The following is a 24,467-nucleotide window of genomic DNA, read 5'->3' as shown; positions in this document are numbered from 1 at the left end:
TGATTCAAAGTACATGAGAAGCTGTAGACACTGATTTCTAATGTGCTGGAAGGAGTTTGGATCCATAACCAAATGAGAGCATTAGTGGGGAAGCTAAGGAGAGGAGTTTGCAGGCTGAATATGAGCAACATGCATGCAGCCTTCTGCATGACCTAGGAGTATGAAAAGGTATGTGTGTATATTTAAGAAGGGCTGCTGTTTTTTTTGGCTAATAAACTGTATTGACTGCAGAAACATCATGGTTGCATGAAGCACATACTGGATGCTTGAGTCTGTAGGATGCTCTTCTTGTGTGAAGATTTGGTTTAACTTGGATCAGTCCATCAGTGACGTGTTTATGTCCTGAAGGATTTCATGTGTTGGTGGAGTACTAAGCAGTTGGTTGTAAAAGCATGCTAGTATCAGCACAGCTTGCTGGAGGGTCATCTGTGTGGTCTGAAAGCGTGAGGCTTCACAAGAGCATCTCATACTGTGGGTTGACCATGTGGGTTGTCCTGAGCTGTCCAGGGACAAGATGTGGGTTGTGCAGGCAAGAGGGAGCAGTGGTGAGGTGTTCATAAAGAAACAGCTTAGAAAGCATTTTGGAGAGACCAGTGAAGAAAAATCTGCCTTCACTGTCAACAAAAGCAAGTGGGTTCTGGAAGGTGAGGGTTTCATTCAAGTCACCATCTGGAAGGAGACCCTAAAGCCCTAGCAGAAGGTGACCAGTGGATTGGACTTTGGGCCCTGGTGTTGAATGGCCCAGCTGGGGTAGATGATAGCTCTTGCATGGTACAGATAGGGAGGAAGAGAGGAGGAGTCATCAGGGCAGCGAGCACATCCTCCTCTTTGGTATCCCTTTCTTGTTTTCTTGGTCTGGTGTTAGACACCTGGATGTGAACACAGCCCAGCTCCTGCTCTAGCTGGGGCTTTGCCAAGTCCTGGAGCCCTGAGGCTGCCAAGACGGGCAGAGCTGATGTCAGACCACCCAGCAAGGAAGACATGGGTAATAGAAATCGGATCCCTTTTTACAGGGAAATCTGCATGCATACCCTGTACAGCAGTTGCTGCAGGGACTGTCCTCTTTGCCTCCTGGAGTAGAAAGTTTTGATTACTGTGCGTGATTGTCATGTATTAGAGCTTCATGTCAACCTCAATTACCTCTTTTAAAGGTCAGCCTGGAATTCCAGGCCACTTGCTGCTGGGAAGAAGTTTCTTGTTTTGATTAAGCTGGAAGTAAGACCTGGTGCTTTGTCCTGGGAGTCTGGACTAAGCAAAGGCCTCCCTAGCAAATCCACAATTAGTCTGGATTGACAAGCACTGGAAGTCCTGAGGTCCAGCCCTCTGCTTAGCACAGGGACAGCTTCTACATCAAACCTCCCTGCTCACAGCCTCATCCCGCTGAGCCTTGATGCTGTTTCCAGGGGTGGAGACTGCACACCCCCTTGGGTCATTTCCAAGTAATTCCCTGACATCCCACTGGAGTTTGCCATGCTGCAGCTGCTGATCCTCAGCCCTTGAGGTGAGCAGCTGCTGTGGTTTGCTGCTGGAGGAGGCTTTCTGCTACCAGTCTTTTTCATGCCCCTGGCATATCATTGTTGGGTTCCTCAGCTCCTTGGGGACATCACCACTTCGAGCAAGGCAGCAGTGCCTGTGTGCACTGAGGCTTATCGCCAGCTGACCTAATTATTATAATCTCACTCTTCCCTCATTGTGCAGGTTTCCTTGGCTCTTGGGAGGCTTCCCTGGTTTCTCCAAGCTGATGTTTGATTTCTCGTCTGCTGTTTAATAATATTATTCATTCACTCAGCCTGGGTGAAGCCAGGGAATAAGGTTTGTAGCCAGATATGGTGCAGTACTCATGAACTACCTTTCCTGCTCTGATGGGCATCCTGCTGTGTTTGGTGGCTCCAGCCTGCCAAACCTTCCAGGCAGCCCCCCTGCATGCTCTGCTTGCAGCCTTGCTCTTGATGTGATGCCCTCCTCTTCCTCCTGTCCTGGCGACAGCCTCTTTACCGTGGAAATCCTCTGGCTGCTGAAGTTAATGGGTGAAAATTGTGCACTGCCACTTTCTGCCTTCCTTGTGGGTGCGGAGTTGATTTCTGTCCCTTTTTTGTTGTTGTTTCCTATCCCATTTTGTTGTTGTTTCCTATCCCGTTTTGTTGTTGCTCGCTATCCCATTTTGTTGTTATTCCCTATCCCATTTTTTCTTCCTTCTGACAGACCCCTCCTGCTGCAGATTCTACCTTCCCACTTTCCTGTTCATAAGGGTACAGATAGAGGCAGATTACCTTTTGAAGGTGCCAGGTTTTTTCTTCAACAAGACAGGGATTTGCAGCATGTTAACAGGATTTAACAGCTACTTCAACATAGATAAAATAAAGCCTAAAGACAAAAAAAAAACAAACCCAGGGCAACCCAACAACAGAACTTTGCATCTTGGAGTGAGTTCCCTCCATTCACAATTTTCTTTCTGTAAACTGAAAATGGGAATTACCCCGTTGGTACCCAAAAGTCTCTGTGGTCCCTGTCAAGCAGACAATAACATGATGTAACTTGGTGCCTCCTTGCATGGACAGAGCTTACCGCTAAGCTTCCTGGTTAAACCACCTGATGGGATCAGCAGAGGTGAGCGGCACTACAGCGGCTTGGTGGCAGAGGGTTTAAGAAACAACAAGTCAGCAGCATTATCCTGAAAAGCTATCTGGTTTTGGGTTTATTCTTTTACTCCCTTGTCATGTACAAGATCCAGTTTGACCTGAAAGGGAGCAGGAAGAGGATGCAGTGGGGCTGCGGAGAGGCTTTATCTCTGTTTACGTTTCTGCAGCCCTGGGTGTTACCTTGTGCAATACTCCATGTCTCCAGAGAGTAAACATTTTCTTCTTGGGCAGAACAGCCTGTGGAGGAGGTGGAAACAAGCCAAAGCAGGGGCATTGCTGGGAGGATGAAGCCGGTAAGGGCTGGCACTGGGGTTGTGCCATGCATCACACATTGCCCGCAGAATTGGGGCTGCAGCAGATCCTCCCCTCTCTGAAGGGATGTGGGTTCCCATTTTCCTTATTTGCCTCTTCTCATGTACATATTTGAACTTTAGTGACGTTCCTACAGCTTTCTAACATATATGTGAATTACAGTAACACTTCGAATTATGTTTTCTGTCCTGGAGCAATGCTGCACCCTTTGGGTCAGTGTCCCAAATTATCCTCATATACTCTGAATACTCAACATCAGCCCATAAAACGAATTAATTGATGCTAACTGTATTTTTTTTTTCCAGTGAATTAGCCTGTAAAAAGATCATTTTATTAAGGATAATTCTGAGTGATAAGAGGCTTTATAGCTGGTGTCAATGAAAGCAGGTATTTTTCCTTCATTAAAACAGGAAGCAAAATAATGGCTGGCCAAAGAGGCTTTATTCACTGCAAAATTAAATCTGTTTTAAAGTATTTTACACCATAATGGAGAGCTGTGGTAATTTACTGTATGTCACTGTGAAATAAAAGTTGAAATCCTTTGTTTAAAAGTTCTAAGCCCTAAAAAAAAAAAAAAAAGAAAATGAAATAAATTTTTCCAGCATTTTTCTCCCAGTGTTTTGGCAGCAGTGACTTGACCAAAACTATTTAAGATTCACCAAGCCAAAGCTGGGTTGCTGGGAAACAAGTGATGATTTTATTATTATTAATTTATTTATCTATTTGTGATGGGTTCAGCCTTTTGCTTCTGCAAAAGTGGATTTAGTTCCTTGGGTGAATGTGGCTGGGGAGAAACAGGACCCTCATTCCACACCAGAGGAGAGGACATGTGGGGGTTGAGTGCCAGGTATCACTTCTGATTCGTGATGCTGGAAGGCTTTGGACCTTGTGGAGATGTGGGGATGCTCACCAGGAGCAGGGTGTCCCCATGGACACCTCAGGGAGCACGTAGGTTCTTCAGCATCCCTCTGAGAGGCAGAAGCCCTGAAGAAAGCTGTAGTGGGTGTGAGGAAAGCCTAACCCAAGCCCCAGCATTCTCTGGTGGTGCTGGCATTCATTCCATCTGCCTCTGCAGGCTCCAAGTGTTTGCAGTAACTCAGGGCTAGGCGCAGAGTGTTCATTCATGTTGTATAATTTATTCCAGAAGTGCTTTTACCAGCCTCCTGTTACCTCAGCTACTTAATTGGTGGGTCATAAAGATCTCTCAGATGCCCTCATCTGACCTGCACTGCACAGGCATCCAAGAGCTAGCAATAATGGGCTTCCACCTGCAAGGCCCTTTAATGTGAGTGAGATACCATCTGGGTATGCAGCATTACACTTTGAATTTGATTAATCAAATTCTCCCTTACCTCTTTCCTTTTTTATCCAAAGCTAAACAGTTTGGGCTCTTTATTTACTTCTCTGAGGTCAAAGGTATGTGAATAGCAGGAGTCCTGCTATGGTGTTTCTGCTGAAACTGCTGGTGCTGCTTCCCTTTGCTGCCGTTACAGTCCTCCCCCCATGTCCTCGTTATTATTTACTTTGGGGCTGTTAATACCTTGGGTGTAAAGCAGAGGTTGGCCAGTGCAGAAGGGGACTTTCGGATGCTGACCTGGCTTGGCATTGGCTCTTTTAGTTATTGCAGCTGTATTCAGTGGGGCTGCCACATGATAGAGGTCATCATGGGAAGACCTTCATGATGAACATGAAGGACCCTTCAACAAAAGAACATAAAATAGTGTAAAACTCATTTGTGGATGTGTTTCTGGGTTGTCCTCATGCCTGCAGGTCCTCCAGTCACTGGAGGGTATCAGTCCTAGGCATAGTAGGTGGGTTTTCCACTGCAGGTGGTGTCTTGGGGTGGACAAAGCTGTCCTGAAAGATGGATCCTGTTGGTCTTTGATGTCTGCAGGTAGTCCTGGGTCCTACAGTCATCATCCAGCTCTGTAAGAACAGCATTTCCTTTGGGACCAGGAGGAAAATTTACAAAAATAAGTATTTCTGGCATTACCCCTGGCCAAGCTGTGTTTGTGGAGAAAAACCTTCTCTTGGTACTTTTTTGGCTTGCTTTTCCTGAGCTGCTGGATATTTACTCAGTGCAATCACCCCAGAGGCATTCTGAAAACTAAAGCCAAACTTCTGATGTTCATCAAAGACCCTCTAGATATGTGATGCCTTCCCTGCAGTAGCACCTTGAAGCTCCAAGGCCTCTTTTGTCCTTCCCAAGTTATAATGGAAAGCCAAGCCTTTAATATAAGCCCTAATAAGACTTGTTGTGTTTGACAAAAGAGGAAAGTTAGGCACGGTGGAGGAGTGAGCAATACATCCCAATCACACGTGCAGCGTGTGGCACATTTGGGTTCACGATGGATGAAGCACTTGGACACACAGAGCAGATCAAGGACATTTTGGGATGAGCTTGAGATTCTTGTCCCCATATACCATATACCCATATAGCTGCAATGCTGGGACTCAGCGGGACATCCAGGACCTGGGGTTTGGAGAAGGGACTGATGTCAAACACACTGACATCAGGGCATGTTAGGACATAGGGGTGGTGGATGCCAAGGCTGAACATGAGCTGGCTTGATTTGGGCCAGTCGTCTAGACTGTCACTGCTGCTGCTGGAGGTAAAAAGACACTCCCTAAGCTCGCTTGATCTCATATTCATCTCAAAATAGGTCGGGTATCGTGTCCTGGAAGTACCTGTCTCTGTTTGCTTTGTGTTAATGCAACCCCCCTGTCCTCCTCCTGCCTGCTGGTGCTCAGCCGAGTAGAGCTACTTCATTTACTTCCTATTAATCAAACCCAGATGTCCCCTGGGTGATAGATGTGGCTGCGCAAATACTTGAAGCATCTTTACTCCCTGGAGTCTGGCAGGCTGCTCTTCCCATCCCTATCACTCGTTATGATTTAGGGATGAATATCCGGAGTGGGAGTAGGGTCACCTGGAAAGGGCTTTTGAGGAGCTGTGTGTCTGTGTCGCTGCTGCAGAATGTCAGATGAAGCAGAAGGCAGATGTGGGACTGACTGAAAAAAAAATGCATTCGTGCCTCTGAAAGGAGCTGTTTCATGCCTCCAAAAGGAGCTGGTGGCTGCCAGTAACTCGAGAATTCCTGTCTGGGGAGGTGCTTTGCTTGGTATTTGCAGGGCTGGTTCCGTAAGGGAGGTGTTATCCTGGTGAATTGGTTCAGGCTGTGTCACAAGCCGCTGGAAGGAGATAAAAGCTGGGGATGGGTTCAAAAGGAGGGTAAAGCTTGGGGGCTTGGTCCATGCTGCTTGGGGAAAGCAAAGCTTGGGGAGGGTCTGATCTCCACACATCCAGGACTGGGTGTTGCCTGCTGCTGGGGCCACAAGAACCTGCAGCCCATCCCTGCTATATGGTGCCATTCCTTGGCTTGGTGGGACCTGTGGTGCCTGAGTTGGGTCTTCTCCCTTCCCAGCACAGCTATTGGGAGCCTAATGCAAAACCTGGTTCTGTTTGGGTATCACATTTGCTCTCATAATTGCTATTGGAAACTACATGGGAGAACATGCAGGAAATCCATGTAGGCTGAAATATGGATTTCAGGTCTGCAAGGGCATCTTCCCAAGCTGTGAGAGCTGTCTTGGGTGATGCCTTTTGCCCACAGCAGCCTCATGGAGCTGGATTTAATTCAGATGGTACCTCTGGTTGGAATGAGAACCATTTCTCCACGATGCAGTTGATTTGCTGGATGGAAACTGTCTGTCTGGACCGCATTCAGTCCATGGGACCAGGAGCAGGAATTAAGGGGGGCACTGTCAAGTCCCAGGTGAAGAGAAAGCTTTGGTGACCAGCTGAATTCTGAGTTAAAACCTTGCCCTTATGTGTGCAAGGGTCAGACACCTTGCTGAGTGTGTGTTCTGGTTCTGTCCTTTCCCAAGCAGAAACTTCAACAAGTAGGTAGGACATTGGCAGTGGTGATCATGGCTTTTTCCCTGTCTTTCCAAGTGGCTGAAGCTCTTGTATGGGTATATTTAAACCTGGAGGAAGCCAGAATCAGGGACAGAAGTGCCAGAAAGCTCAGCTCTCTTGTCACTGATGTTCTTCATCCTTGGCCAGATCCGTGCCATGGTCGACTTACTTGCATGGTATTGAGCACCAACCCCACAGGTTCCTTGTCCCCTTGTGCTTCCCCAGGGCTTCATTTGGTTCCCTGCCTCTTAATGTATTATTATTAGACCAGCACTGTTATACAGGAGGGATTTGTTTTCCTTCTGCATCTACAGAATTGCCCATTTCCCAAATTCTTGTTCTTTTCCACTTGGGTATTTACAACATCTCACTGGTGGTGGTGCTATGGCTGCTGCCTGTGTGGGACCTGAAATGGTCCATGATTGATGCTCCCAGAGTGGACATGGTGCAAAAGCCAATCTGCTGCTTGTTTTATAACTTGAACATTCGAATGCGGTGGAGGAGCGGGGGTCCAGGATCCAGAGTTTTGGAAATCTTCCTTGTTTGTGGGTGTTGCTGAGTGGGGATTTTTAGGGATTTTTTTAGCACTGAAGGTAATTAAAGATTCAGAAAATCTCTGAATATACTTATCTGTGCACGGGGTTTTTCAGATGAGTTTAACTAGCTCAGAGAGGCGCATGGTAACTTGTTTATTTTCTTTTTCCTCTGCAAAATGGCACAAGTTTACTGGATTAATTTCCTCTCCAGTTCCAGTTGATCAGCTCAGGTTAGGTGGAATGCACAGAGGTCCCTTAGAAGCAAGACAGATTTAGGGCATAGAGGATTGTCAATCCTTGAAATCTCCTCCTTGCTTTGCCCATGTAACTCAAGCCCAAGCATCATTGGATCCAGTGCAGGGAAGAATAAGTCCCCTTGGTGAAAGCAGCAGGACCCCAAGGATGACTTGCTTTTCTCCATTGCTCACTGATGCAGAAGGTGGCTGATCCTTGGAAAACCGTCTTGCATCCTCATTCCTATTTTATCTTTCAAAGACCTGAAATGTGGGAGGTACCTGAGCTCTCCTACCTCTGCTTTGTTGCACAGAAGAGCTTCATTTCCACTAAAGAGGGAAACCTGCAGCAACAGAACAAGGGGAGATGGGTTTAAACTAAAAGAGGGGAGATTCAGACTAGATAGAAGGAGGAAATTTTTTACCATGAAGGTGCTGAGGCACTGGCACAGGGTGCCCAGAGAAGCTGTGGCTGCCCCATCCCTGGCAGTGTTCAAGGCCAGGTTGGACACAGGGGCTTGGAGCAAGCTGCTCTAGTGGAAGGTGTCCCTGCCTGTAGCAGGGGTTGGAACTGGGTGAGCTTTAAGGTCCCTTCCAACCCAAACCAGTCTGTTATTCCCTGGAGGAGAGGATAGCTGGCTCCTTCTAGCATAAAATCCCCTCCATCCATCTGCAGTGGCAGCTCGAGCATTTTGGCTGGCAGCCGAGATATGCATCCTCTGAATGCTGCTAAAAGCTGGCGTACGGGTGCAAAAATGCTCTTTGCCAGCAAACCAGGAGCGTGGTTTAATGGGGATTAAGCACCCTCCAAGGCTGCCCTTCTGCTGACTGGGGGATGCCACAGTGGCCCGTGGGATGGATTACTTCATCAGGTTGACATCGCAACTTAGAGTGGGATGTGTCTTTTAGGATTACAGGGCTTTTCACAGCCCAAGTGCCCATTATATTGCCTGGGTGCCCAGAAAGAAAAGATTTACTGTCTGGTAATGGTTTCCCTTTGGTTATTTGCAAAAGACCAGTATGTGGTGGCCAACGTGCAGGCAGGTGGTCGAACGTGCAGTTGCATAGCGTGTGGATCAGCTCGTTATTATAGGACTCTAATTAGGACATGGGCTGTGCTCTCTGCCTGCAGAGCGCTGCCTGCACTGGGAGTTTTGCACCCTGGCTGCTGCTCCCATGGGATCAGGGGTCATCCCTTGGGATTGCAGAAGAGATGGGCAGAATATACATATTGGTTGCCTGAGGATTGCTGCCTGCATTGTGCATCAGAGGGGGCATGCGCATGTGCACAGTCTATGTGTGCATTCAAGGTAGGAGAACATGCTTTGCTCACGTCTTCCAGCATAATTCAGGTTGCCCAGAGAAGCTGTGGCTGCCCCATCCCTGACAGTGTTCAAGGCCAGGTTGGACACAGGGGCTTGGAGCAAGCTGCTCTAGTGGAAGGGGTCCCTGCCCGTGGCAGGAGCTGGAACTGGATGAGCTTTAAGATTCTTTCCAACCCAAACCAGTCTGGGATTCTATGATAATGCCTGCAGCCATCATGTCCTACCCAGGCTGCCAGAGCAATGCTGTTTTCTCTCAGGAAAAGCAGTGCAGCTTCAAAGGGGAGATCATGGAGTATGTGTAAAACCTGCACTTTTTTGTATTTCTTCAAATACTTTTTAATTGGTGATGTTTCCTTTGCAAAGGTGAAAAATAAGAAGTATAAGGTGTAACATGGGCTCTTGTTCCATTAGCCTTTAGAAAAAGCACGGGAATGTGAAAATGAATTATGTTTGACTTAAGTCACAGTTTGTAGCATCAGCCGCTCTAGAAATAGGTTATAAAACTCAGGCTGTTCTTAACTCAGGGGTTAATGGTTATGTGTTTTATGAGACCCATTTCAGATTTTATTTCTAGAAATGCTGATCTATTTGCACGTATTGAATTTATATAAAAACCAGCGGATAGAGAGCATGCCTTGCTGTAGTTCTGCAGCCAGAGTGATGCTCCAGTAGACAACTTGCCCTGGCATCCCATGTAGCGGAGCATCCCACCATGGGGTGGGACCAGCATCCATCAGATGGCCCATAAACCCTCCTCTGTTCACCTCCTGAAGTTCAGACAGTGGTTTTCATAGTTGTATGCTGTTTTTCCCTTTCTTTTCCTTGGCAACATCCATCACAAGCTGAAGGTAACACGTTCCCTCTGCAAAACAATGAAGCCTGTCTTCCATCTCATGTAAAACCGCTTCAACCTTGTGCACAGATTTGGCACACTCAGAGACTTTGTGTTTCTAAAGGATGAGGCTTTGATTTTGTTTAAAAAGAAAAAAAATCCAATTTCCAATGACAAAAAGATCCTTACTGCAGTGAAGCAAGCCACATAATAAATTACTGTCTGGGTGAGAACAATAGATTTCTGGCTTTCTGGTTATTTATCTTCCTCCCTTGCTGTATCACTTTGTCAAGGCAACTGTTTTGGGTTGGATTTTGTGGCCATTTGCATTTGGTTGTCTCCTGGCTCCCCCCTTCTCTACGCAAATCCATTTATTTCTGTGTTTATTCTAATGGCTCTTTTTTCGAAGCACTGTGGTGTTCTCTTGCTTTGTCGCATGCCAGGCTCATGGATGGCACTGCAATGTGGCAGCTGCTGGGTTCCTGTCCTGTCACTTGGGCTTTTCTGCATCACGAGGTACCAGACTCCAGACCTGACACTGGAGGGATGATGAAATACGTTAAATGCTCAGCCAGCCATAGGTGCATCAGTATATGAAAAGCCCAAGGCTAGCTCCAGCAGCAGTCAGTCATTATGGTTTCCAAAGATGTTTACAATTAGAAAAGGGTGAGATCCAGGATATAATAATTTACATTTCCACGCTTGATGTTTTGGCGTCCATAAAGATAACAGCTTTGGAGCAGCAAATCCAAACCAGACACAAAATGCTTCATCTGTGCTCATGTAGATGCAGCAATACCTGGATGCGCGGAGTCATGGTTCATCTCAATTGCTTTCATTTTCCATAGTAACTGTTCCTGCAGCTCACTAGATATGAAAGCTGGCTGCCAGCAATAAACTGCTCGTTTCATGCTCTGAGATGCTCTCAGTGCCTTAGAAAGACACTTTGCTAATTACTTGTTGTTAGAAATGGGCTGGATTAGGAGAGAGAAAATATTGCTGCTGAAGGAGCTCATTAAGAGGAAATGGTGGGAAGCGAGCCGTCTGCAACCGTGCTGATAGGCAGGAGTTCAAGCCCCAAATGCAGATGGTCAAAGGTCCTTCTGCCTGTACTGCTGTCAGTGTTAGTTGTTGGATGGTTGTTTGCAGAGGCAAAGCGCAGGGAGGGTTTCAACCGACCTGGATTTGCTAATAAGAAGCAGATAAGAAGTTGAAGAGTTGTCCTGCATGAGCTGCTTTGCACTGGTCTGTATGGCCAAAGCATCCTTCACCTCCTAGGTCTGGGGCTGAAGGGACCTTCTTCCCCATTCACACTGTGCACTTCAGCAGCCTGGAAAGCCTGCCTCGGAGAAGATAATGGTCAGGCAGTGTGAGGGAGGTGGTGGCGGGGGGTTTGATCGTTGAATCATAGAATCATAGAATGGTTTGGGTTGGAAGAAACCTTAAAGCTCACCTAGTTTCATCCCCCTGTCACCAGACCAGTTGCTTCAAGCTCCGTCCGGCTTGCCCCATCTCTACACTGCAAGGGATGGGACAGCCGCAGTCACAGAATGGTTTGAGTTGGAAAGGACCTCACAATTATCTAGTTCCAGCCCCTCTTGCATCATCTAGTTCCAGTGACCATGTATTGTTGCTCTCTGCCCAGCCCCAGAGGGGCACCAAGGAGAAGAGGGTGTCATCTCACTAAGAGGTGATGACGAGCAGGTCTTCGCTTTAGGGAACGGACAGCAACGGGTTGATCTCTGGAGGCTGGACAAGAGACTTAAAGCTTGATGTTGGCTGCTGATGGGGCACCAAATGGTTTCTCCTGGCTGGGGCTGGGTTGGAGTCTCTCCTTGGGTCTCACTCTGGGACTCTTCAGTTTGGTTTTACCATTATCTCATAAATACATCTGTGGGCTGCTGTGATGATTTTTGGTTCATGTCTTGGGTGTCTCAGAGCAGAAGGGACCTTCTAGATCACAGCTAAATCTAAAATTTATGTATGATAAACTCCACAGGGTGAGCAAATGCATGAAGAATATCCTACCACAGAAGACTCTGAAAGGACATGGCTGCTTTGGTGTGTGAAGAATCTGCACCGTGGCTGCCTTTTATAGGAATCATCTCTTGTTCCTAGAAAAACCTGGGATGATAAATCCCATATGGCAAGAAAAAGGCTTTCAGTGATCTGTCAGGGTAGGTCTGGAGCCTGTCACAGTATGTGTCTCCGATGGCCAGCCTGCGATGGAATTTGTGAGGAATAAATCTTCTACAGAGTGAGGCTGCTCTGCATTACTTCATTCCTCATGGAGGAGCACAGGATTGGCATGGGAACATTTTTAGCCTTTAGATGGAGGATAAATAAGGAAAAGATATTGGTTTTCCAACCGGGATGCCTTACGTGAGTTATTTAAACCCCACCTAGATAGCTGAGGAGGTGTGGTTTTAAAGATGGTCTGGGTGCTTGCTGTCTGTTGGGGTTTGGTGGTCCTTGGACCTTTTGAGACATGTGTCTAAATGTGGAGAAGCCTGATGCTAAGCACTGCATTAAGCAGTTCTGCCTGACTGTATTTTAGAGATCTTTTCCAATTACCTTACCTAGGTGTTAGCACTATTAACTCCTGGCAGTGTAGTTATTGGGTAAATGAACTTCCAACTTTCACCGGATAGTGTGGCGATCCCGATGCTCTTGTCTTTGAAGGCCCCAGCCTTCAAAGAAACCTGTCATGTGTGAGAAAGCATTTTAGGCTTTCAGCGTACATCCAATAGAAGTGAAAAAAATGGCAAAAGCAACCTCTTTATTTTCATTTCCTTTGCTGATGCCCAGCCAGGTTGGACCTTGGGTAGGAGTGAGAAGGTGCGCGGTTGTTGGCTTAATGGTAGGGTAGTGTGTTGGTTTGCCTTGCTGAATTGGAGCAAGAATTGGCTTAGGAAGACCTCTTCATGTCAGCAGTCTTGCTGACAAGGTTGCCATGTCAGCATGGTTTTGGACTAAAAGCTCCACCCCTTTCTTCAGAAATGTTTGTATGGGGCTGCAGTCCCTGCTCTGTTAGCATGTTTGGGGCACAGGCAGAAATGCTTCATGCAATGAGATGCTGCTTTGGCACAGCTGGGCTGCTGCAGTCCAGTTTTTGGAGAAGCTTTGTGTTGGTGTGCTAGAGAGAGGATGGCAGAAGCATCTGCCCTGTGAGAGGATGTACGTATGGGGTCTTCTCACGCAGTGGTGAGCTGATGGACATGCATTGCTGTCCATGCGTGTTTGTCCTTTTCTTGCCATGGACTTGCCTTTTCTTATATCATTCTGGTTGCAAGTTCCCCTGTGCTCTTGCCTCCCACCCATCCTGCCCAAAATGGGTTCCTTCTCCATTGCTGCTCTTCACCTATGAGAATCACCACTTGCTTCCACAAGTTCAGCAAGCCTGGAGCACCTTTGGGAGAAGGGGAATGAGCATCAGCTGTCATAAAGAGTGCTTGTTCTTCTTGAGTTTATTTGCTGATTAAGGGTAAAACTGTATAATTGCCATAAACTGTATAATCTTGCTAGAGCAAGAACCCCATTTAGATCACTTTTAATAACCACTATTAATAATAATTATACATTACAGTAATGCTGATAATTATTAAGTTATAATAAGCAGTTTGTACATCTATTGACATTTGCTGCTGCTGATTCCTTGTTTTATGGTCATAGTAATGAGCACAGCATAAGCTGCGCAGGTAAGGTTTGTGCTTCAACAAAGTAGAGGGAAGAGAGGGGAACAGGAATTAAAATACAGATTTGAGATTGATGTCTATTAATTACCATTCAGGAATGTGTCTGAGGTCTGGGAATCCTTGGTGGTTGGCACTATGCCAACACAGACCCAAAGGATCACCACTGCTTGAAGAGCTCTCAAGAATATGTATTTGCTCAGTTTGGGAAGACAGCAACTGCTTTGATGCTCAGATGTGGGTTTGAGGTTTTTACTTGTTTGTACATGTTTTGAGGGTAAGACAAGATGGAAAACTTCCTCCAGGCACAGAGGTTTCCTGACATTCAGCACTAAAAAAAGCAGGAGACCATCCAGCCTGTGCCGCTTTCCTGGTAGAGAGGGTTAATTTTGGAAATGGAGAGATCCTTTAGTATTAGTGTGGAGAATAAACCTTTGTGGGTGGATTTGAATTGGCCTGGATTTAGGTGGATGCTTCCCTTCCCAATATGCCTCCTGCCAAGGAGGAAGGGGCACCATTTGTGCCTCAAAACCTGTCCCTTATGCAAGGTTCCTGCTTGGACCAGGAACTATCTTGCAAGACCTAGGAAATGGGTGTCTGTAAACCTGTGATTATCTTGGGTCTGTTTTGTCAAGCACATTTTATGTGTGTTTTAAATGGTAGAATTGGCATGGAGCCCCAGAAATCAATGGGTACCAGATGAAAAAACCCTGCCTTGAAAAGTCTTCTAGAGGATGGTGACCAAAACCCTCATCTGAGTGCTGGGACATCTCTGGGCAGCCTGGTGGAATTTGAAAAGGCAGTTGCAGAACTGGGAGAGACACATCTGAAATGGGATGAAGTATGGAAAAAGTAGAAAGAAATATGGAAAGTGGGCTGAGAGAGCAGGGGATGCTTTCTTGAGTGATGAAGTGCTTGAACATCACCTCATGGAGTCATAAAACCATTCAGGTTAGAGAAGACTTCAGGAAGTCTCTAGTCCAACCACTTGTCCAAAGCAGGGTCAGCATCAAGTGTAGACATTATCTTCCTGTTGTGGTCATGTAGGCATGTGTGGTCCTAACCATGAACCCTGTAATAGGAATGGAGTGTGGTTGGAAGGGCAATCCAAAAGACAAATTCAGAACACCCAGAGCTGGTCATTGCCAGGGAGTGCCAGGAGATGCCAGAGAATCAGGATGTTCCTCTACTTGTCGAGCCTGTTTTATTGACACCCTGGTTTGGGGATGGTGGCACATTGGCACAGCCAGCACGCTGGGATGGTCATGTTGGTCTCTGTGTCATTATGTGATTCACACCGACTTGGTGTAGACTAAGCATGTAATCATAGAGTGGTAGAATAGTTTGGATTGGAAAAGACCTTGAAGCTCATCCAGTTCCAACCCCCTGCCACAGGCAAGGACACCTTCCACTAGAGCAGGTTGCTCCAAGCCCCAAAGAAGATTACAGACTGTGACTTGCTCATCTTTTATCTTATTATAAGGGTTAGATGTCAACCAATTCACTGTCAGTGCTTGGACATCTGCTCTAGGGATCTTTGTGTGCTTAATCTTTGTAATGATGATCCTATCTCAGGTGTATGTGATAACTCATCACCCTTAAACATAGGGGAGTTTTCTTTATGCTAAGTTTTGTTTTTTCTTCAGAGAGAGGCAAAGGTTTGGCCTTAAGGTTTCCTACTAGAGATCCATAAACATGTCAGATACATGTATTGCGTGTGTTTGCTGGACCTGGTGACTTCTGACAAACCTGTTCCCTTTCAGTCCACTGCCTCTTCTGTTGCTAATCAGCAAAATGCTGATTGGGCACAGCAGTGAGCACCCCAAAAGCGGTGTCGTATGTTAGCCCTTGCTCTGCTTTATCATGTGTATTCAAAGGGGAGCATCCTCTGGGCTTAATTTTCTCCAGTTCTATCTTAACAAAAAATATAAAATAGGAGAAAAACCCAACCCTTTTGGATTGTGTTTTGTGGCCCCAGGGGATGTAGGATACTCAAGTGTTGCCCCCTGTATGAGCTGTCCCCTACCTCTTGTGATCACCTCCCCCTGCCATTATGCCCTCCAGGACTCATTGCAGCCACCTATTCCCCCAGCTTTTTCTTCAGCACTTGTCATATAATAATCGGTACTTTCCATTTGGTAATTGGCACTAATTAGCTAAAAGGGGAGTAGCATGCTCTCCTCCAGGGCGCCGTGCTCTCTGGAGTGCCTCCTTTTATTTCCTTGCCTACTCTTTTTCTTTCTCTTTTTTAATATGCCACATGATGCCTCTTCAGGAGCTAATGTGTGATATTGATCTACAAAATGAGCCTTTTTGACAGTCGGGGCACAATTGGGAATAATTCCTTGAGCAGATGAAGTCCTTCGGCCAGAACTGCTCGTTCTCGGCAGTTGCCAAATGAAGCCACAATTGTTCAGAAGTGACAGATGAGAAATAGTTTAGAAGCTGGAAATTGCCTGAGCTGGGAACAGATTTTTTCCCCCCTTCCCTTCCGGATGGCATGTGACTCACTCCGAATTTGCTTGGTGATTTTATACTTGTCTCAGAACTGACTGTAAATACTGGCTCCTGGTGAAGGAGAGGGTGAGTGATGAAGTCGCCGTGTCCTGCAGTGTGGTGGGAGCTCCGGTGTCTCCTCCCTCACAGCCTCAGGGAAGGAGGAATATGAGTCTTTACCACAAGACACTGGTCCAAAGCCTAATTTGTGAGCAGACGTGCCCAGCATAGGTACAGGAGCTGATGTTTTCTGTTCTTTAAGGTGTGATTGGCATCCAGCCATGGAGGAATAAGGAGGAAGACAGCATTAAAAGCCCCCGTATCTTCTATAGAGCCATTCTCCTGCTGAGAAAGAGGTTTTAAAAATAGATTCTGATGTGGTATCAGTTTCACCTCCACGTGCAAACCTCCTCACCGAACCATTTACAGTCCTACTGTTGACTCAGCATCATTTTCTGCCGCCGTCCTAGAGAAGCTTTTCAGTTATCATCCTCTTCGTCACACCCTTGTCCATCATGCCTTGCTTATCACCCTTATCCAGCACAGCTAATGCCATGGGATTTTTAAATCAAGCTTTTTAATTTGGGGTGGTTTTTTTTACTGTGCATATGTCTGGAGGTTTCTGTTTGGGTTTCAAGAAGAAGGCAGGCAAAATGTCTGTTGTTGTCCTTAGATGTCAGAATATTACAGAAATGGGATTTTATTTGCATACATGGAAACTCTGCGACCATGTGGGATTATTATAAACGTTATTGGAAACACAGATGTACAGCAAAAGGTATTCAGCCTGTGGTAACTGATAGGCTTTGGCTGCTTTTTATGATTACTGGGAAGTCATTCCTTGCCTTTCTGTGTTTTGCTCTCTCAGGCCCCCTCTGTTCTTGGCATCTCTCCCAAAGGGATGGAGAACTCGTCGGTGGCATCAGCCTCCTCGGAGGCGGGGAGCAGCCGCTCTCAGGAGATCGAGGAGCTCGAGCGTTTCATCGACAGCTACGTCCTGGAGTACCAGGTCCAGGGGCTGCTGACGGATAAAACAGAGGCGGATGGCGAGAGTGAGAAGACACAGTCCCACATCTCACAGGTAGGCAGAGGCTCTGGGTGGAAGAGGGCTTGTGGGATACTGGTGTCTTGGGTTGGGGATGTATGTCCAGCTGAAGCTGCTGTTCCACAGTTGGGATGTGAAGCAGGACATAATAAACCACTGAATTTGAGGCAGCTTGCTTGTTTCACTATGTATATATGAGGCCTCCAACCAGTTCGTAGAGGTCTCCTGCCCAGCCAGCTTTTGGTTTTAAATGGTCTCAAGGGGTGTGACCAGAAGCTTTTTGATTTCTCCAGGGTTTACAAAGAAATGACCTTTCATTTGTAGATGGAGGAAGCCTCTCTCCATCCCAGACTGGTTTCCCAGGGTGGAAAAGTCCTGGGAGGATTGGGAAGACCTGCAAGGGCTGCAGTGGGGGGATGTTCAATACTGAGATGTGCTCTGGTCTATATGCACGGGAGTGTCCATGAAATAATGAAGAACAGAAGATCAGTCAGAAGCCCCAAATGCTCCCCAGAAGTGTGGGGTTTGTGGGCATTTTTAATAATGAGCCTTTTTGCTCATTTCATGGTTGTTACGGCAGGGAAGAAAACTTCTGTATTGCAGAGTATGGAATACCCAGAAAACAGAGGGGTGGTTTTAGTGGGGATGTGGTTTGGTTTTGTCATCAAGGATGACGTATTTCTAATTAGATTTGTTCCTAAAATAGACATTTTAGGTCCAACACAAGGAGAAATGAAACCTCCTGAACCACTGTTGTTGTTCAGAGGGATTAATTTGTATTCTGGTGCCACAGTGTGCCAGATGTTTGCTGAAGATGTGAACTGTTGAAGGGATTAAGGAGCCCATGGTGCAGGGAGCAGTGAGCTCTGGTCTGTGCCCTTGGGCTGTTAAGGCTGCTGTGATCCTCCATCTGTGATAGAGGTGCTTTCTTGCCCTGCAAGGCTGTCAGTTGGATAAAATAGTTAGATTAGAGACCACTGAGGAGACTGAAATAAAAATATAAGACTGAAGGGTCATAAGGGTAAGGATATGGCCATCATTAGGTAGCTGAGATGCTTTTGAGCTGCTGGAGACGTCTGTTGGTCTGACTTGGGTCTTTGTCTCTTCATATGAGGTACAAGGGAGACTGATCTTGAGCAGAGATCCTCCCCACCGCTTCACATGAAGCCTTGTCTTTAGTTTAACAGCTAAGAAGACTGCCTGGCAAAGCCAAGCTGGGGGTATGGTGATGGGGAGCAGGGCAGAGTCCAGGCTGGATTAGTCCAGGACCATGACCTCTGTCAGCATGCAGGGAAGTTTTGTTGCACAGGTCTGTTAATTGCTTACTGATGAGGCCCTGTCTTCCTAGGGCTTCATTTTACTTTAACTTGGAAGGAATGGTTGGGGTAGTGAGGGGAAGGAGCTCTCCTGCCAGCTGACAGCGGTGTCCACTTCTTCTGTCCCCTGCCATGTGCACCCCACGTTCTGGTGGTCGTGATCACAGAAGCCAGTGTCCTCAAGTCCAGCACAGAGGAGCTTTCTTTGCACCCGAGGAGTGGGGCCATGTGAATCTCATGAAGCTCAGCAAGGCCTAGTGTAAGGTCCTGCACCTTAGCTGGGCTTTAAACTGAAAGAGAGGAGATTCAGGTTAGACATTAGGCAAGAAGCTCTTCCCTGTGAGGGTGCTGAGGCGCTGGCACAGGGTGCCCAGAGAAGCTGTGGCTGCCCCATCCCTGGCAGTGTTCAAGGCCAGGTTGGACACAGGGGCTTGGAGCAAGCTGCTCTAGTGGAAGGTGTCCCTGCCTGTGGCAGGGACTTGGAACTGGATGAGCTTTAAGGTCCCTTCCAGCTCAAACCATTCCATCATTCTGTATATGCAGGATCCCATCCTTGCATGGTACCAGCAGTGTTTATCTGATTTATCTCAGCTATGCACATCTGTAGAGCTGAGGATCTGATCCAGATCTTTGAAGCCTTTATTTCTTAGCTTGGTGTAAAGAGATTACCAATCAAAGTACCCTTTTCAAAAACAGATTTTGCTGAAGAGGCCTTTTACAAATTGAGGATCAAAGCTCTTAGAAGTGAGAGAAAATACTTTTAAAAATCAAGAGCTCTGAAGTACTTTATAGTGCAATTTAACCTAAGGCTGGAAAATGCCTATGTTTGAAGTGGTGCTTTAGAGGGGCTTCAGGTTAAACAGGTAAGTGCTGCTTTATTTAATGTATCAAGCTTAGAAATATTATTGAATTAGAAAAGAATTAATAGTCAAAGTTTTACAAGCACTTGAAGGCTGTCCACAGTTCTGCTCGTAAGTCCAGGCTCCCTCTGCATCTTAAGGACAGAACCTGCTAATTCTTGTGGCAGCCCATGTACAAGTTTTGCATTGAGATCATAGAATCATAGAACAGTTAGGGTTGGAAAAGACCTTAAGATCAGCAAGTTCCAACCCTCTTGCCGTGGGCAGGGACACCTCACACTAAATCATGTCTCCCAAGGCTCTGTCCAACCTGGCCTTGAACACTGCCAGGGATGGAGCATTCACAACCTCCCTGGGCAACCCATTCCAGTGCCTCACCACCCTAACAGGAAAGAATTTCCTCCTTATATCCAGTCTAAACTTCTCCTGTTTAAGTTTGAACCCATTACCCCTTGTCCTAGCACTACAGTCCCTAGTGAAGAGTCCCTCCCCGGCATCCTTGTAGGCCCCCATGAGGTCTCCACGCAGCCTTCTCTTCTCCAGGCTGAACAGCCCCAACTTCCTCAGCCTGTTTTCATATGGGAGGTGCTCCAGCCTCTGATCATCCTCGGGGCCTCCTCTGGACGTGTTCCAACAGTTCCACGTCCTTTCTATGTTGAAGACACCAGAACTGCACACAATGCTCCAGGTCAGGTCTCACATGAGCAGAGTAGAGGGGCAGGATCACCTCCTTCGACCTGCTGGTCACGCTCCTTTTGATGCAGCCCAGGATACGGTTGCTTTCTGGGCTGCAAGCGCACACTGAAGCCGGCTCATGTTCAGTTTCTCATCAACCAACACCCCCAGGTCCTTCTCCTTGGGCTGCTCTGGATCTCTTCTCTGCCCAACCTGTAGCTGTGCCTGGGATTGCTCCGACCCAGGTGTAGGACCTTGCACTTGGCATGGTTAAACTTCATGAGGTTGGCACCAGCCCACCTCACAAGCATGTCGAGGTCCCTCTGGATGGCATTCCTTCACTCCAGCCTATCAACCGAACCACACAGCTTGGTGTCATCGGCAAACTTGCTGAGGGTGTACTCAATCCCACTGTCCATAATACTGTCCAAGTATCCATAAGATACTTGGTTGCAGCAGCTAAATCTATCTTCCAGAAGTGAAAATGTGATTTTAGCTTTTCCCGCTGCCTACCCTGAAAGAAAGGAGCTGCTGGGTTTTTCATATCAGTTCTGGTAATGCTGTCTTCAAAGATGGTCAGGTTTTATTTTGAAAGAGAAATGAATAATAGTAAAAGGTCTGAACACTGAACAATTCAATTACACCAGATTTGGAAGCATCCTAAATTAAGCAGCTAAATGTGGTTGTTCCCCAGACCACTGGTGTAAAAGTTTAATTAGGATTTCTATGTGAAACTCCAGCAAAATCCAGTATTCATATTTTTAGGGCTGTATAAGGGACAAGAATCAAAGAATGGGCTTTTACATAGATCACCTGATTTATCAAGCCATGTCTTAAGGGCGGCATTAAGAAGTAACTATCTCTTGTTTTCCAGTGATACTCATTTCCCATATAGTCAGGAAAATTCCCATTTCCAAATAGTCAGGAAATCTTACTTCTGATTTTCTCTTCCTGATCGCTTCTTATCAAAGCAAGCAATAAACACGCATATATCCTGCAGCTTGTTGGTGTAACCTAGTAGAAGCCAGACTGATTGAAGGTGGCACATCCCCACTTAATGAGAGCTGGATGAAGAAGGATGGGTTTAGGGGGCAGGTACTGGACTGAGGCAAAGAAAACTGTTTTTAATTGCAAGGTTCTTCCAGTAGCTTAATCTTTACTGTTGGGCAAGTTACTTAATCTGTCTGGGGTTCATTTCCTTGTGGCTGTAATAGTGTTCACCTTGTCTGAGAGAGGATAAATCCACTCATCCACATGTGTGGGCTGCTTGGATGGTACCACAGCCCTGGATAACTGCTCTCCATGCCTAGGGAATCATAGAATCCCAGACTGGTTTGTATTGGAAAGAAAGCTCATCCAGCTCCAACCCCTGCCACAGGCAGGGACCCCTTCCACTAGAGCAGCTTGCTCCAAGCCCCTGTGTCCAACCTGGCCTTGAACACTGCCAGGGATGGGGCAGCCACAGCTTCTCTGGGCACCCTGTGCCAGCGCCTCAGCACCCTCACAGGGAAGAGCTTCTGCCTAATGTCTAACCTGAATCTCCCCTCTTTCAGTTTAAACCCATCACTCCTTGTCCTGTTGCTACAGGGAAGGAAGGAAAGGCACACTGCTTCATCCTCCATACTGCTCGCAGGGGAGCTGCGTCCATCCCCAGTCTAGAGAATCCCAATGTGGGGGATTCCATGGTGGGTATGTCTCCAGCCTTGCTTCAACCAGGAAGAAGAGGAAAGTCAGAGGGAAAATGCAATTTTCTTTTGGCTATGAACTTAATAATCAGTGAAGTGTACCTTGGGAGACCTTTCCAGTCACATGGTTGCACTCAAAATTGTTAAAGGAGGTAAGTCATAGGTCTAGTAGAAGGCTCTGAAGCATGGTAGCATCATGAGAGTCTCCAGGTTCATCAGCAGAGGCAGCAACAGAGTGATGGGCAGCTCTTTAATGGGCTTATTAAAGAGATGGATGAGGACCTCCCATCTGGTGAGCTAGAATGGGTTCTCTGAGCAAGGCAGAGCTGTGCAGTGATAATGGCAGTTTAGTGGTGGCTCTTGCTGGTATTTTGTGTTCCTCTTATACCTGTCAAGAAGCTGTCAGGGAGCTGCTGTTTGTGTGGAATTGACTTTTCATTTTCCTGGTGTGTCAGCTTTGGTGGTGGCAGCTGAGTGCTTCCAGGACGAAAGACCTCAGGAATAGGGGTGCTCACCAAGAGTCTAAATGTTGTTGAGGGGTGAAAAAATTGCTTTAGGATTAAACACCATCTTTCATGTTTGTCTAGTGAAAACTGAGCTTTTTAATTTTTTTCCCCCAGTATGATGCAGATTTCTTTGAGGCAGGTAAAAAACTCCCAAATGACCTCAAATTGAATGATGTTGGTGGATGCACCTTGCTGTCTAACCTTGGGGAAGCTGGCCTGAGCAGCTTGTGGTCCTCTGTGGCAAGGAAGTCATTTGGTACCCATGTCCTTCAGCATGGAATGAAGCTGGTGTGACAACAGGGCTGCCATCCAGGCTGCACGTTGCAGCTGCAAAATGCAGCAGTGGCCAAACATGTAGCTTTGAGCTCTGTTTTGTGATGTTTAAAATAGAACTGTGGGGTTTTGGCAGGTCAGGAGTCATATCTGTCCCTGAAGTGAGCAGAGTTGGGAAAAGCAGAAACTTCCCAACTTTCCATAGAAGACTCCATGGGAAAGAGTAATCAATTCAAGTACCACAAGCCTGAGATACCAGATGCTGTTGGAATCAGCAAGGAAATAGGGGGGTGGATTTTATTGCAAAGCATCATTTCAAGTGCCTTCCTGCAATTGTTCCTGCATGTTCCCTCTGCTCTCTGTCATCAGATAGAGCGTTTCCAAGCCAAAGCTTTGGAATCATCCTCAAAACAGGGGGGGGGCCCCACACACATGCATTGATGCCTGTGGCTGGGTGGTGTGTGCTCTGCGCTGTGGACTGACACAGCAGTTTTCCCCAGCCTGGCTATTATTTTACACAATCCCTGTTTTTATCCCTTTTACAGTGGACTGCAGATTGTAACGAGCAGCTTGATGGCAGCTGTTCCCCATCCCGAGGGAAGGGCTCGTCGTCCCATGAACACAGTCAGGTAGGGGTTGTGCTTGGCTCTTCCTCACCAGAGCTTTGCTTTTGTTCTTGTACTGCACATGCTGCCAGCTTTTCTTCTCCTGTGGAAGGGGAGATGTGTCCCTCTGCTTGGCAACCAAAAGCTCACTCCCACCAAACCCATGGGAGATGGGCAACATCGCGATGTGTGGATGGATGGATTATGTGAATGGATGTGTGGATGGAAGGGGAGAAAGAGCATCCTGTTTATTCCTGAAGAGCTTCTTTTTGCCACCTGTGTGAAGAGCCTACATGGAGCTGACTTGGAAGTATGAGATGAGGGATCTTTGTGTAGCTGTGCTACTTGGTTGTGTGCTGCAGCACAAGGATGGTGTTGAAGGGGAAAAGGGTTAAATAGCTGTCTCAGTGAACTGGGAGAAGAAGCAAAATAGGGTGTGCTGAGAGCATGTGTTGGGTTTGCAATGACAGAAGTCAGATATGAGCTGGTTTTTGCGGTTGTACATGGTGTGAACATCAATGTATTTACCAAGTGCTGCTGGCATCCCTGGAGGTGGCTGTCCCTCCTCTGCATGAGCACCAGTGTGGGAGAGGGCTGGGAAGGGTGGAGGCATGGGTTTGACCATTGTCAGGTGGTTGAGGGTCTGCACTGCCAACATGAGACGCATCAACTGTGTAAGACCAGCACTGACCTGAGATGTGAGTGGGAGCTGGCTGCCGGAAGGGGTGAAGCAGCATTTGCAGTTTCTGAGGCTGATGGATGTCCCAGGGCTTCAGAGCAGTGGTTCTGCTGCTTTTTCCCTGCTTGACACCCTCCAGGCTTCAGTCCCACATGTGGGATGTATGAGAAGAAGCCTGGGAACCCCTCGCAGGGTGGTGCAAGAGGCCGTGTCACTCTGAGCAGTGTGTATTGCAGTTCCCAGTTTGGGCACAGTTTCTTCCCACATAAAGCCGTGCTGGAAGCTGCTTGACTGTGGGATAGGGATTCACACATCCCCTCTCTGCCTGGATGCAGAGATGCTGGGAGCATCTATACACCAACCTGCACACAACAAAGACAAGACCCTGTTGTGTAGAAAGGTGCATGCTATAAGGGGACGCTGCCTCAGATGAGCTCGGAAGCTGCCAGACAGAATTGTGGATGTAATTTGTTATAGCTTTGATCTGCTCCGAAATACTCGACATCAAAACCTTATCTAGGCACTCCTTGCTGTGCTGCAGCCAGCTTGAATTTCAGCTTGAAATCCATCTGGGAGGCTGGCCCTTTCCATGGAGCCTCCTTGGGTGGCACAGGGTGTTAGCAGGGCTGGGTCTTTTCATGGGGGAAGAAGGTCCCTGGCTCTTCACCGAGTGGCTCAGCTGATGTGCCAGTCCCTGGTGGGTACCACAGGAGGATGCAGGAGTCACGTGCGAGTGATGCTTTCCAATCAGTGCAGCCCTGACATCTTCCATCTGCCTGCTGCCGTGCTCTCTTTTGTTTCAGCTTACAGGATTTTGTTGTTGTTGTGTTTTGGTTTTT

General features: G+C 47.0%; 1 protein-coding gene across 5 annotated transcripts in view; it reads left to right on the top strand.

The window, feature by feature from the left end:
- The window catches only part of CTIF (cap binding complex dependent translation initiation factor), a 153,506-nt gene that overhangs the window by 12,290 nt on the left and 116,749 nt on the right, over positions 1-24,467 (top strand). For 4 of the 5 annotated variants that reach the window (XM_062611745.1, XM_062611743.1, XM_062611746.1 and 1 more), the window contains exons 2-3: positions 16,853-17,065; positions 22,890-22,973. In XM_062611745.1, the coding sequence (XP_062467729.1) occupies positions 16,886-17,065; positions 22,890-22,973 (264 nt within the window). In that variant the 5' untranslated portion in view covers positions 16,853-16,885. The remainder of the gene's footprint in view (positions 1-16,852; positions 17,066-22,889; positions 22,974-24,467) is intronic. The other variant, XM_062611747.1, reaches the window with a different exon arrangement.

This window comes from Pezoporus occidentalis, unplaced genomic scaffold (genome assembly GCF_034315485.1).
Source record: "Pezoporus occidentalis ecotype Australia unplaced genomic scaffold, CSIRO_AGI_Poc_V1 ctg157, whole genome shotgun sequence".
Taxonomy (NCBI): Eukaryota; Metazoa; Chordata; class Aves; order Psittaciformes; family Psittacidae; genus Pezoporus; species Pezoporus occidentalis.
This window is presented reverse-complemented; position numbering and strand designations above follow the sequence as displayed.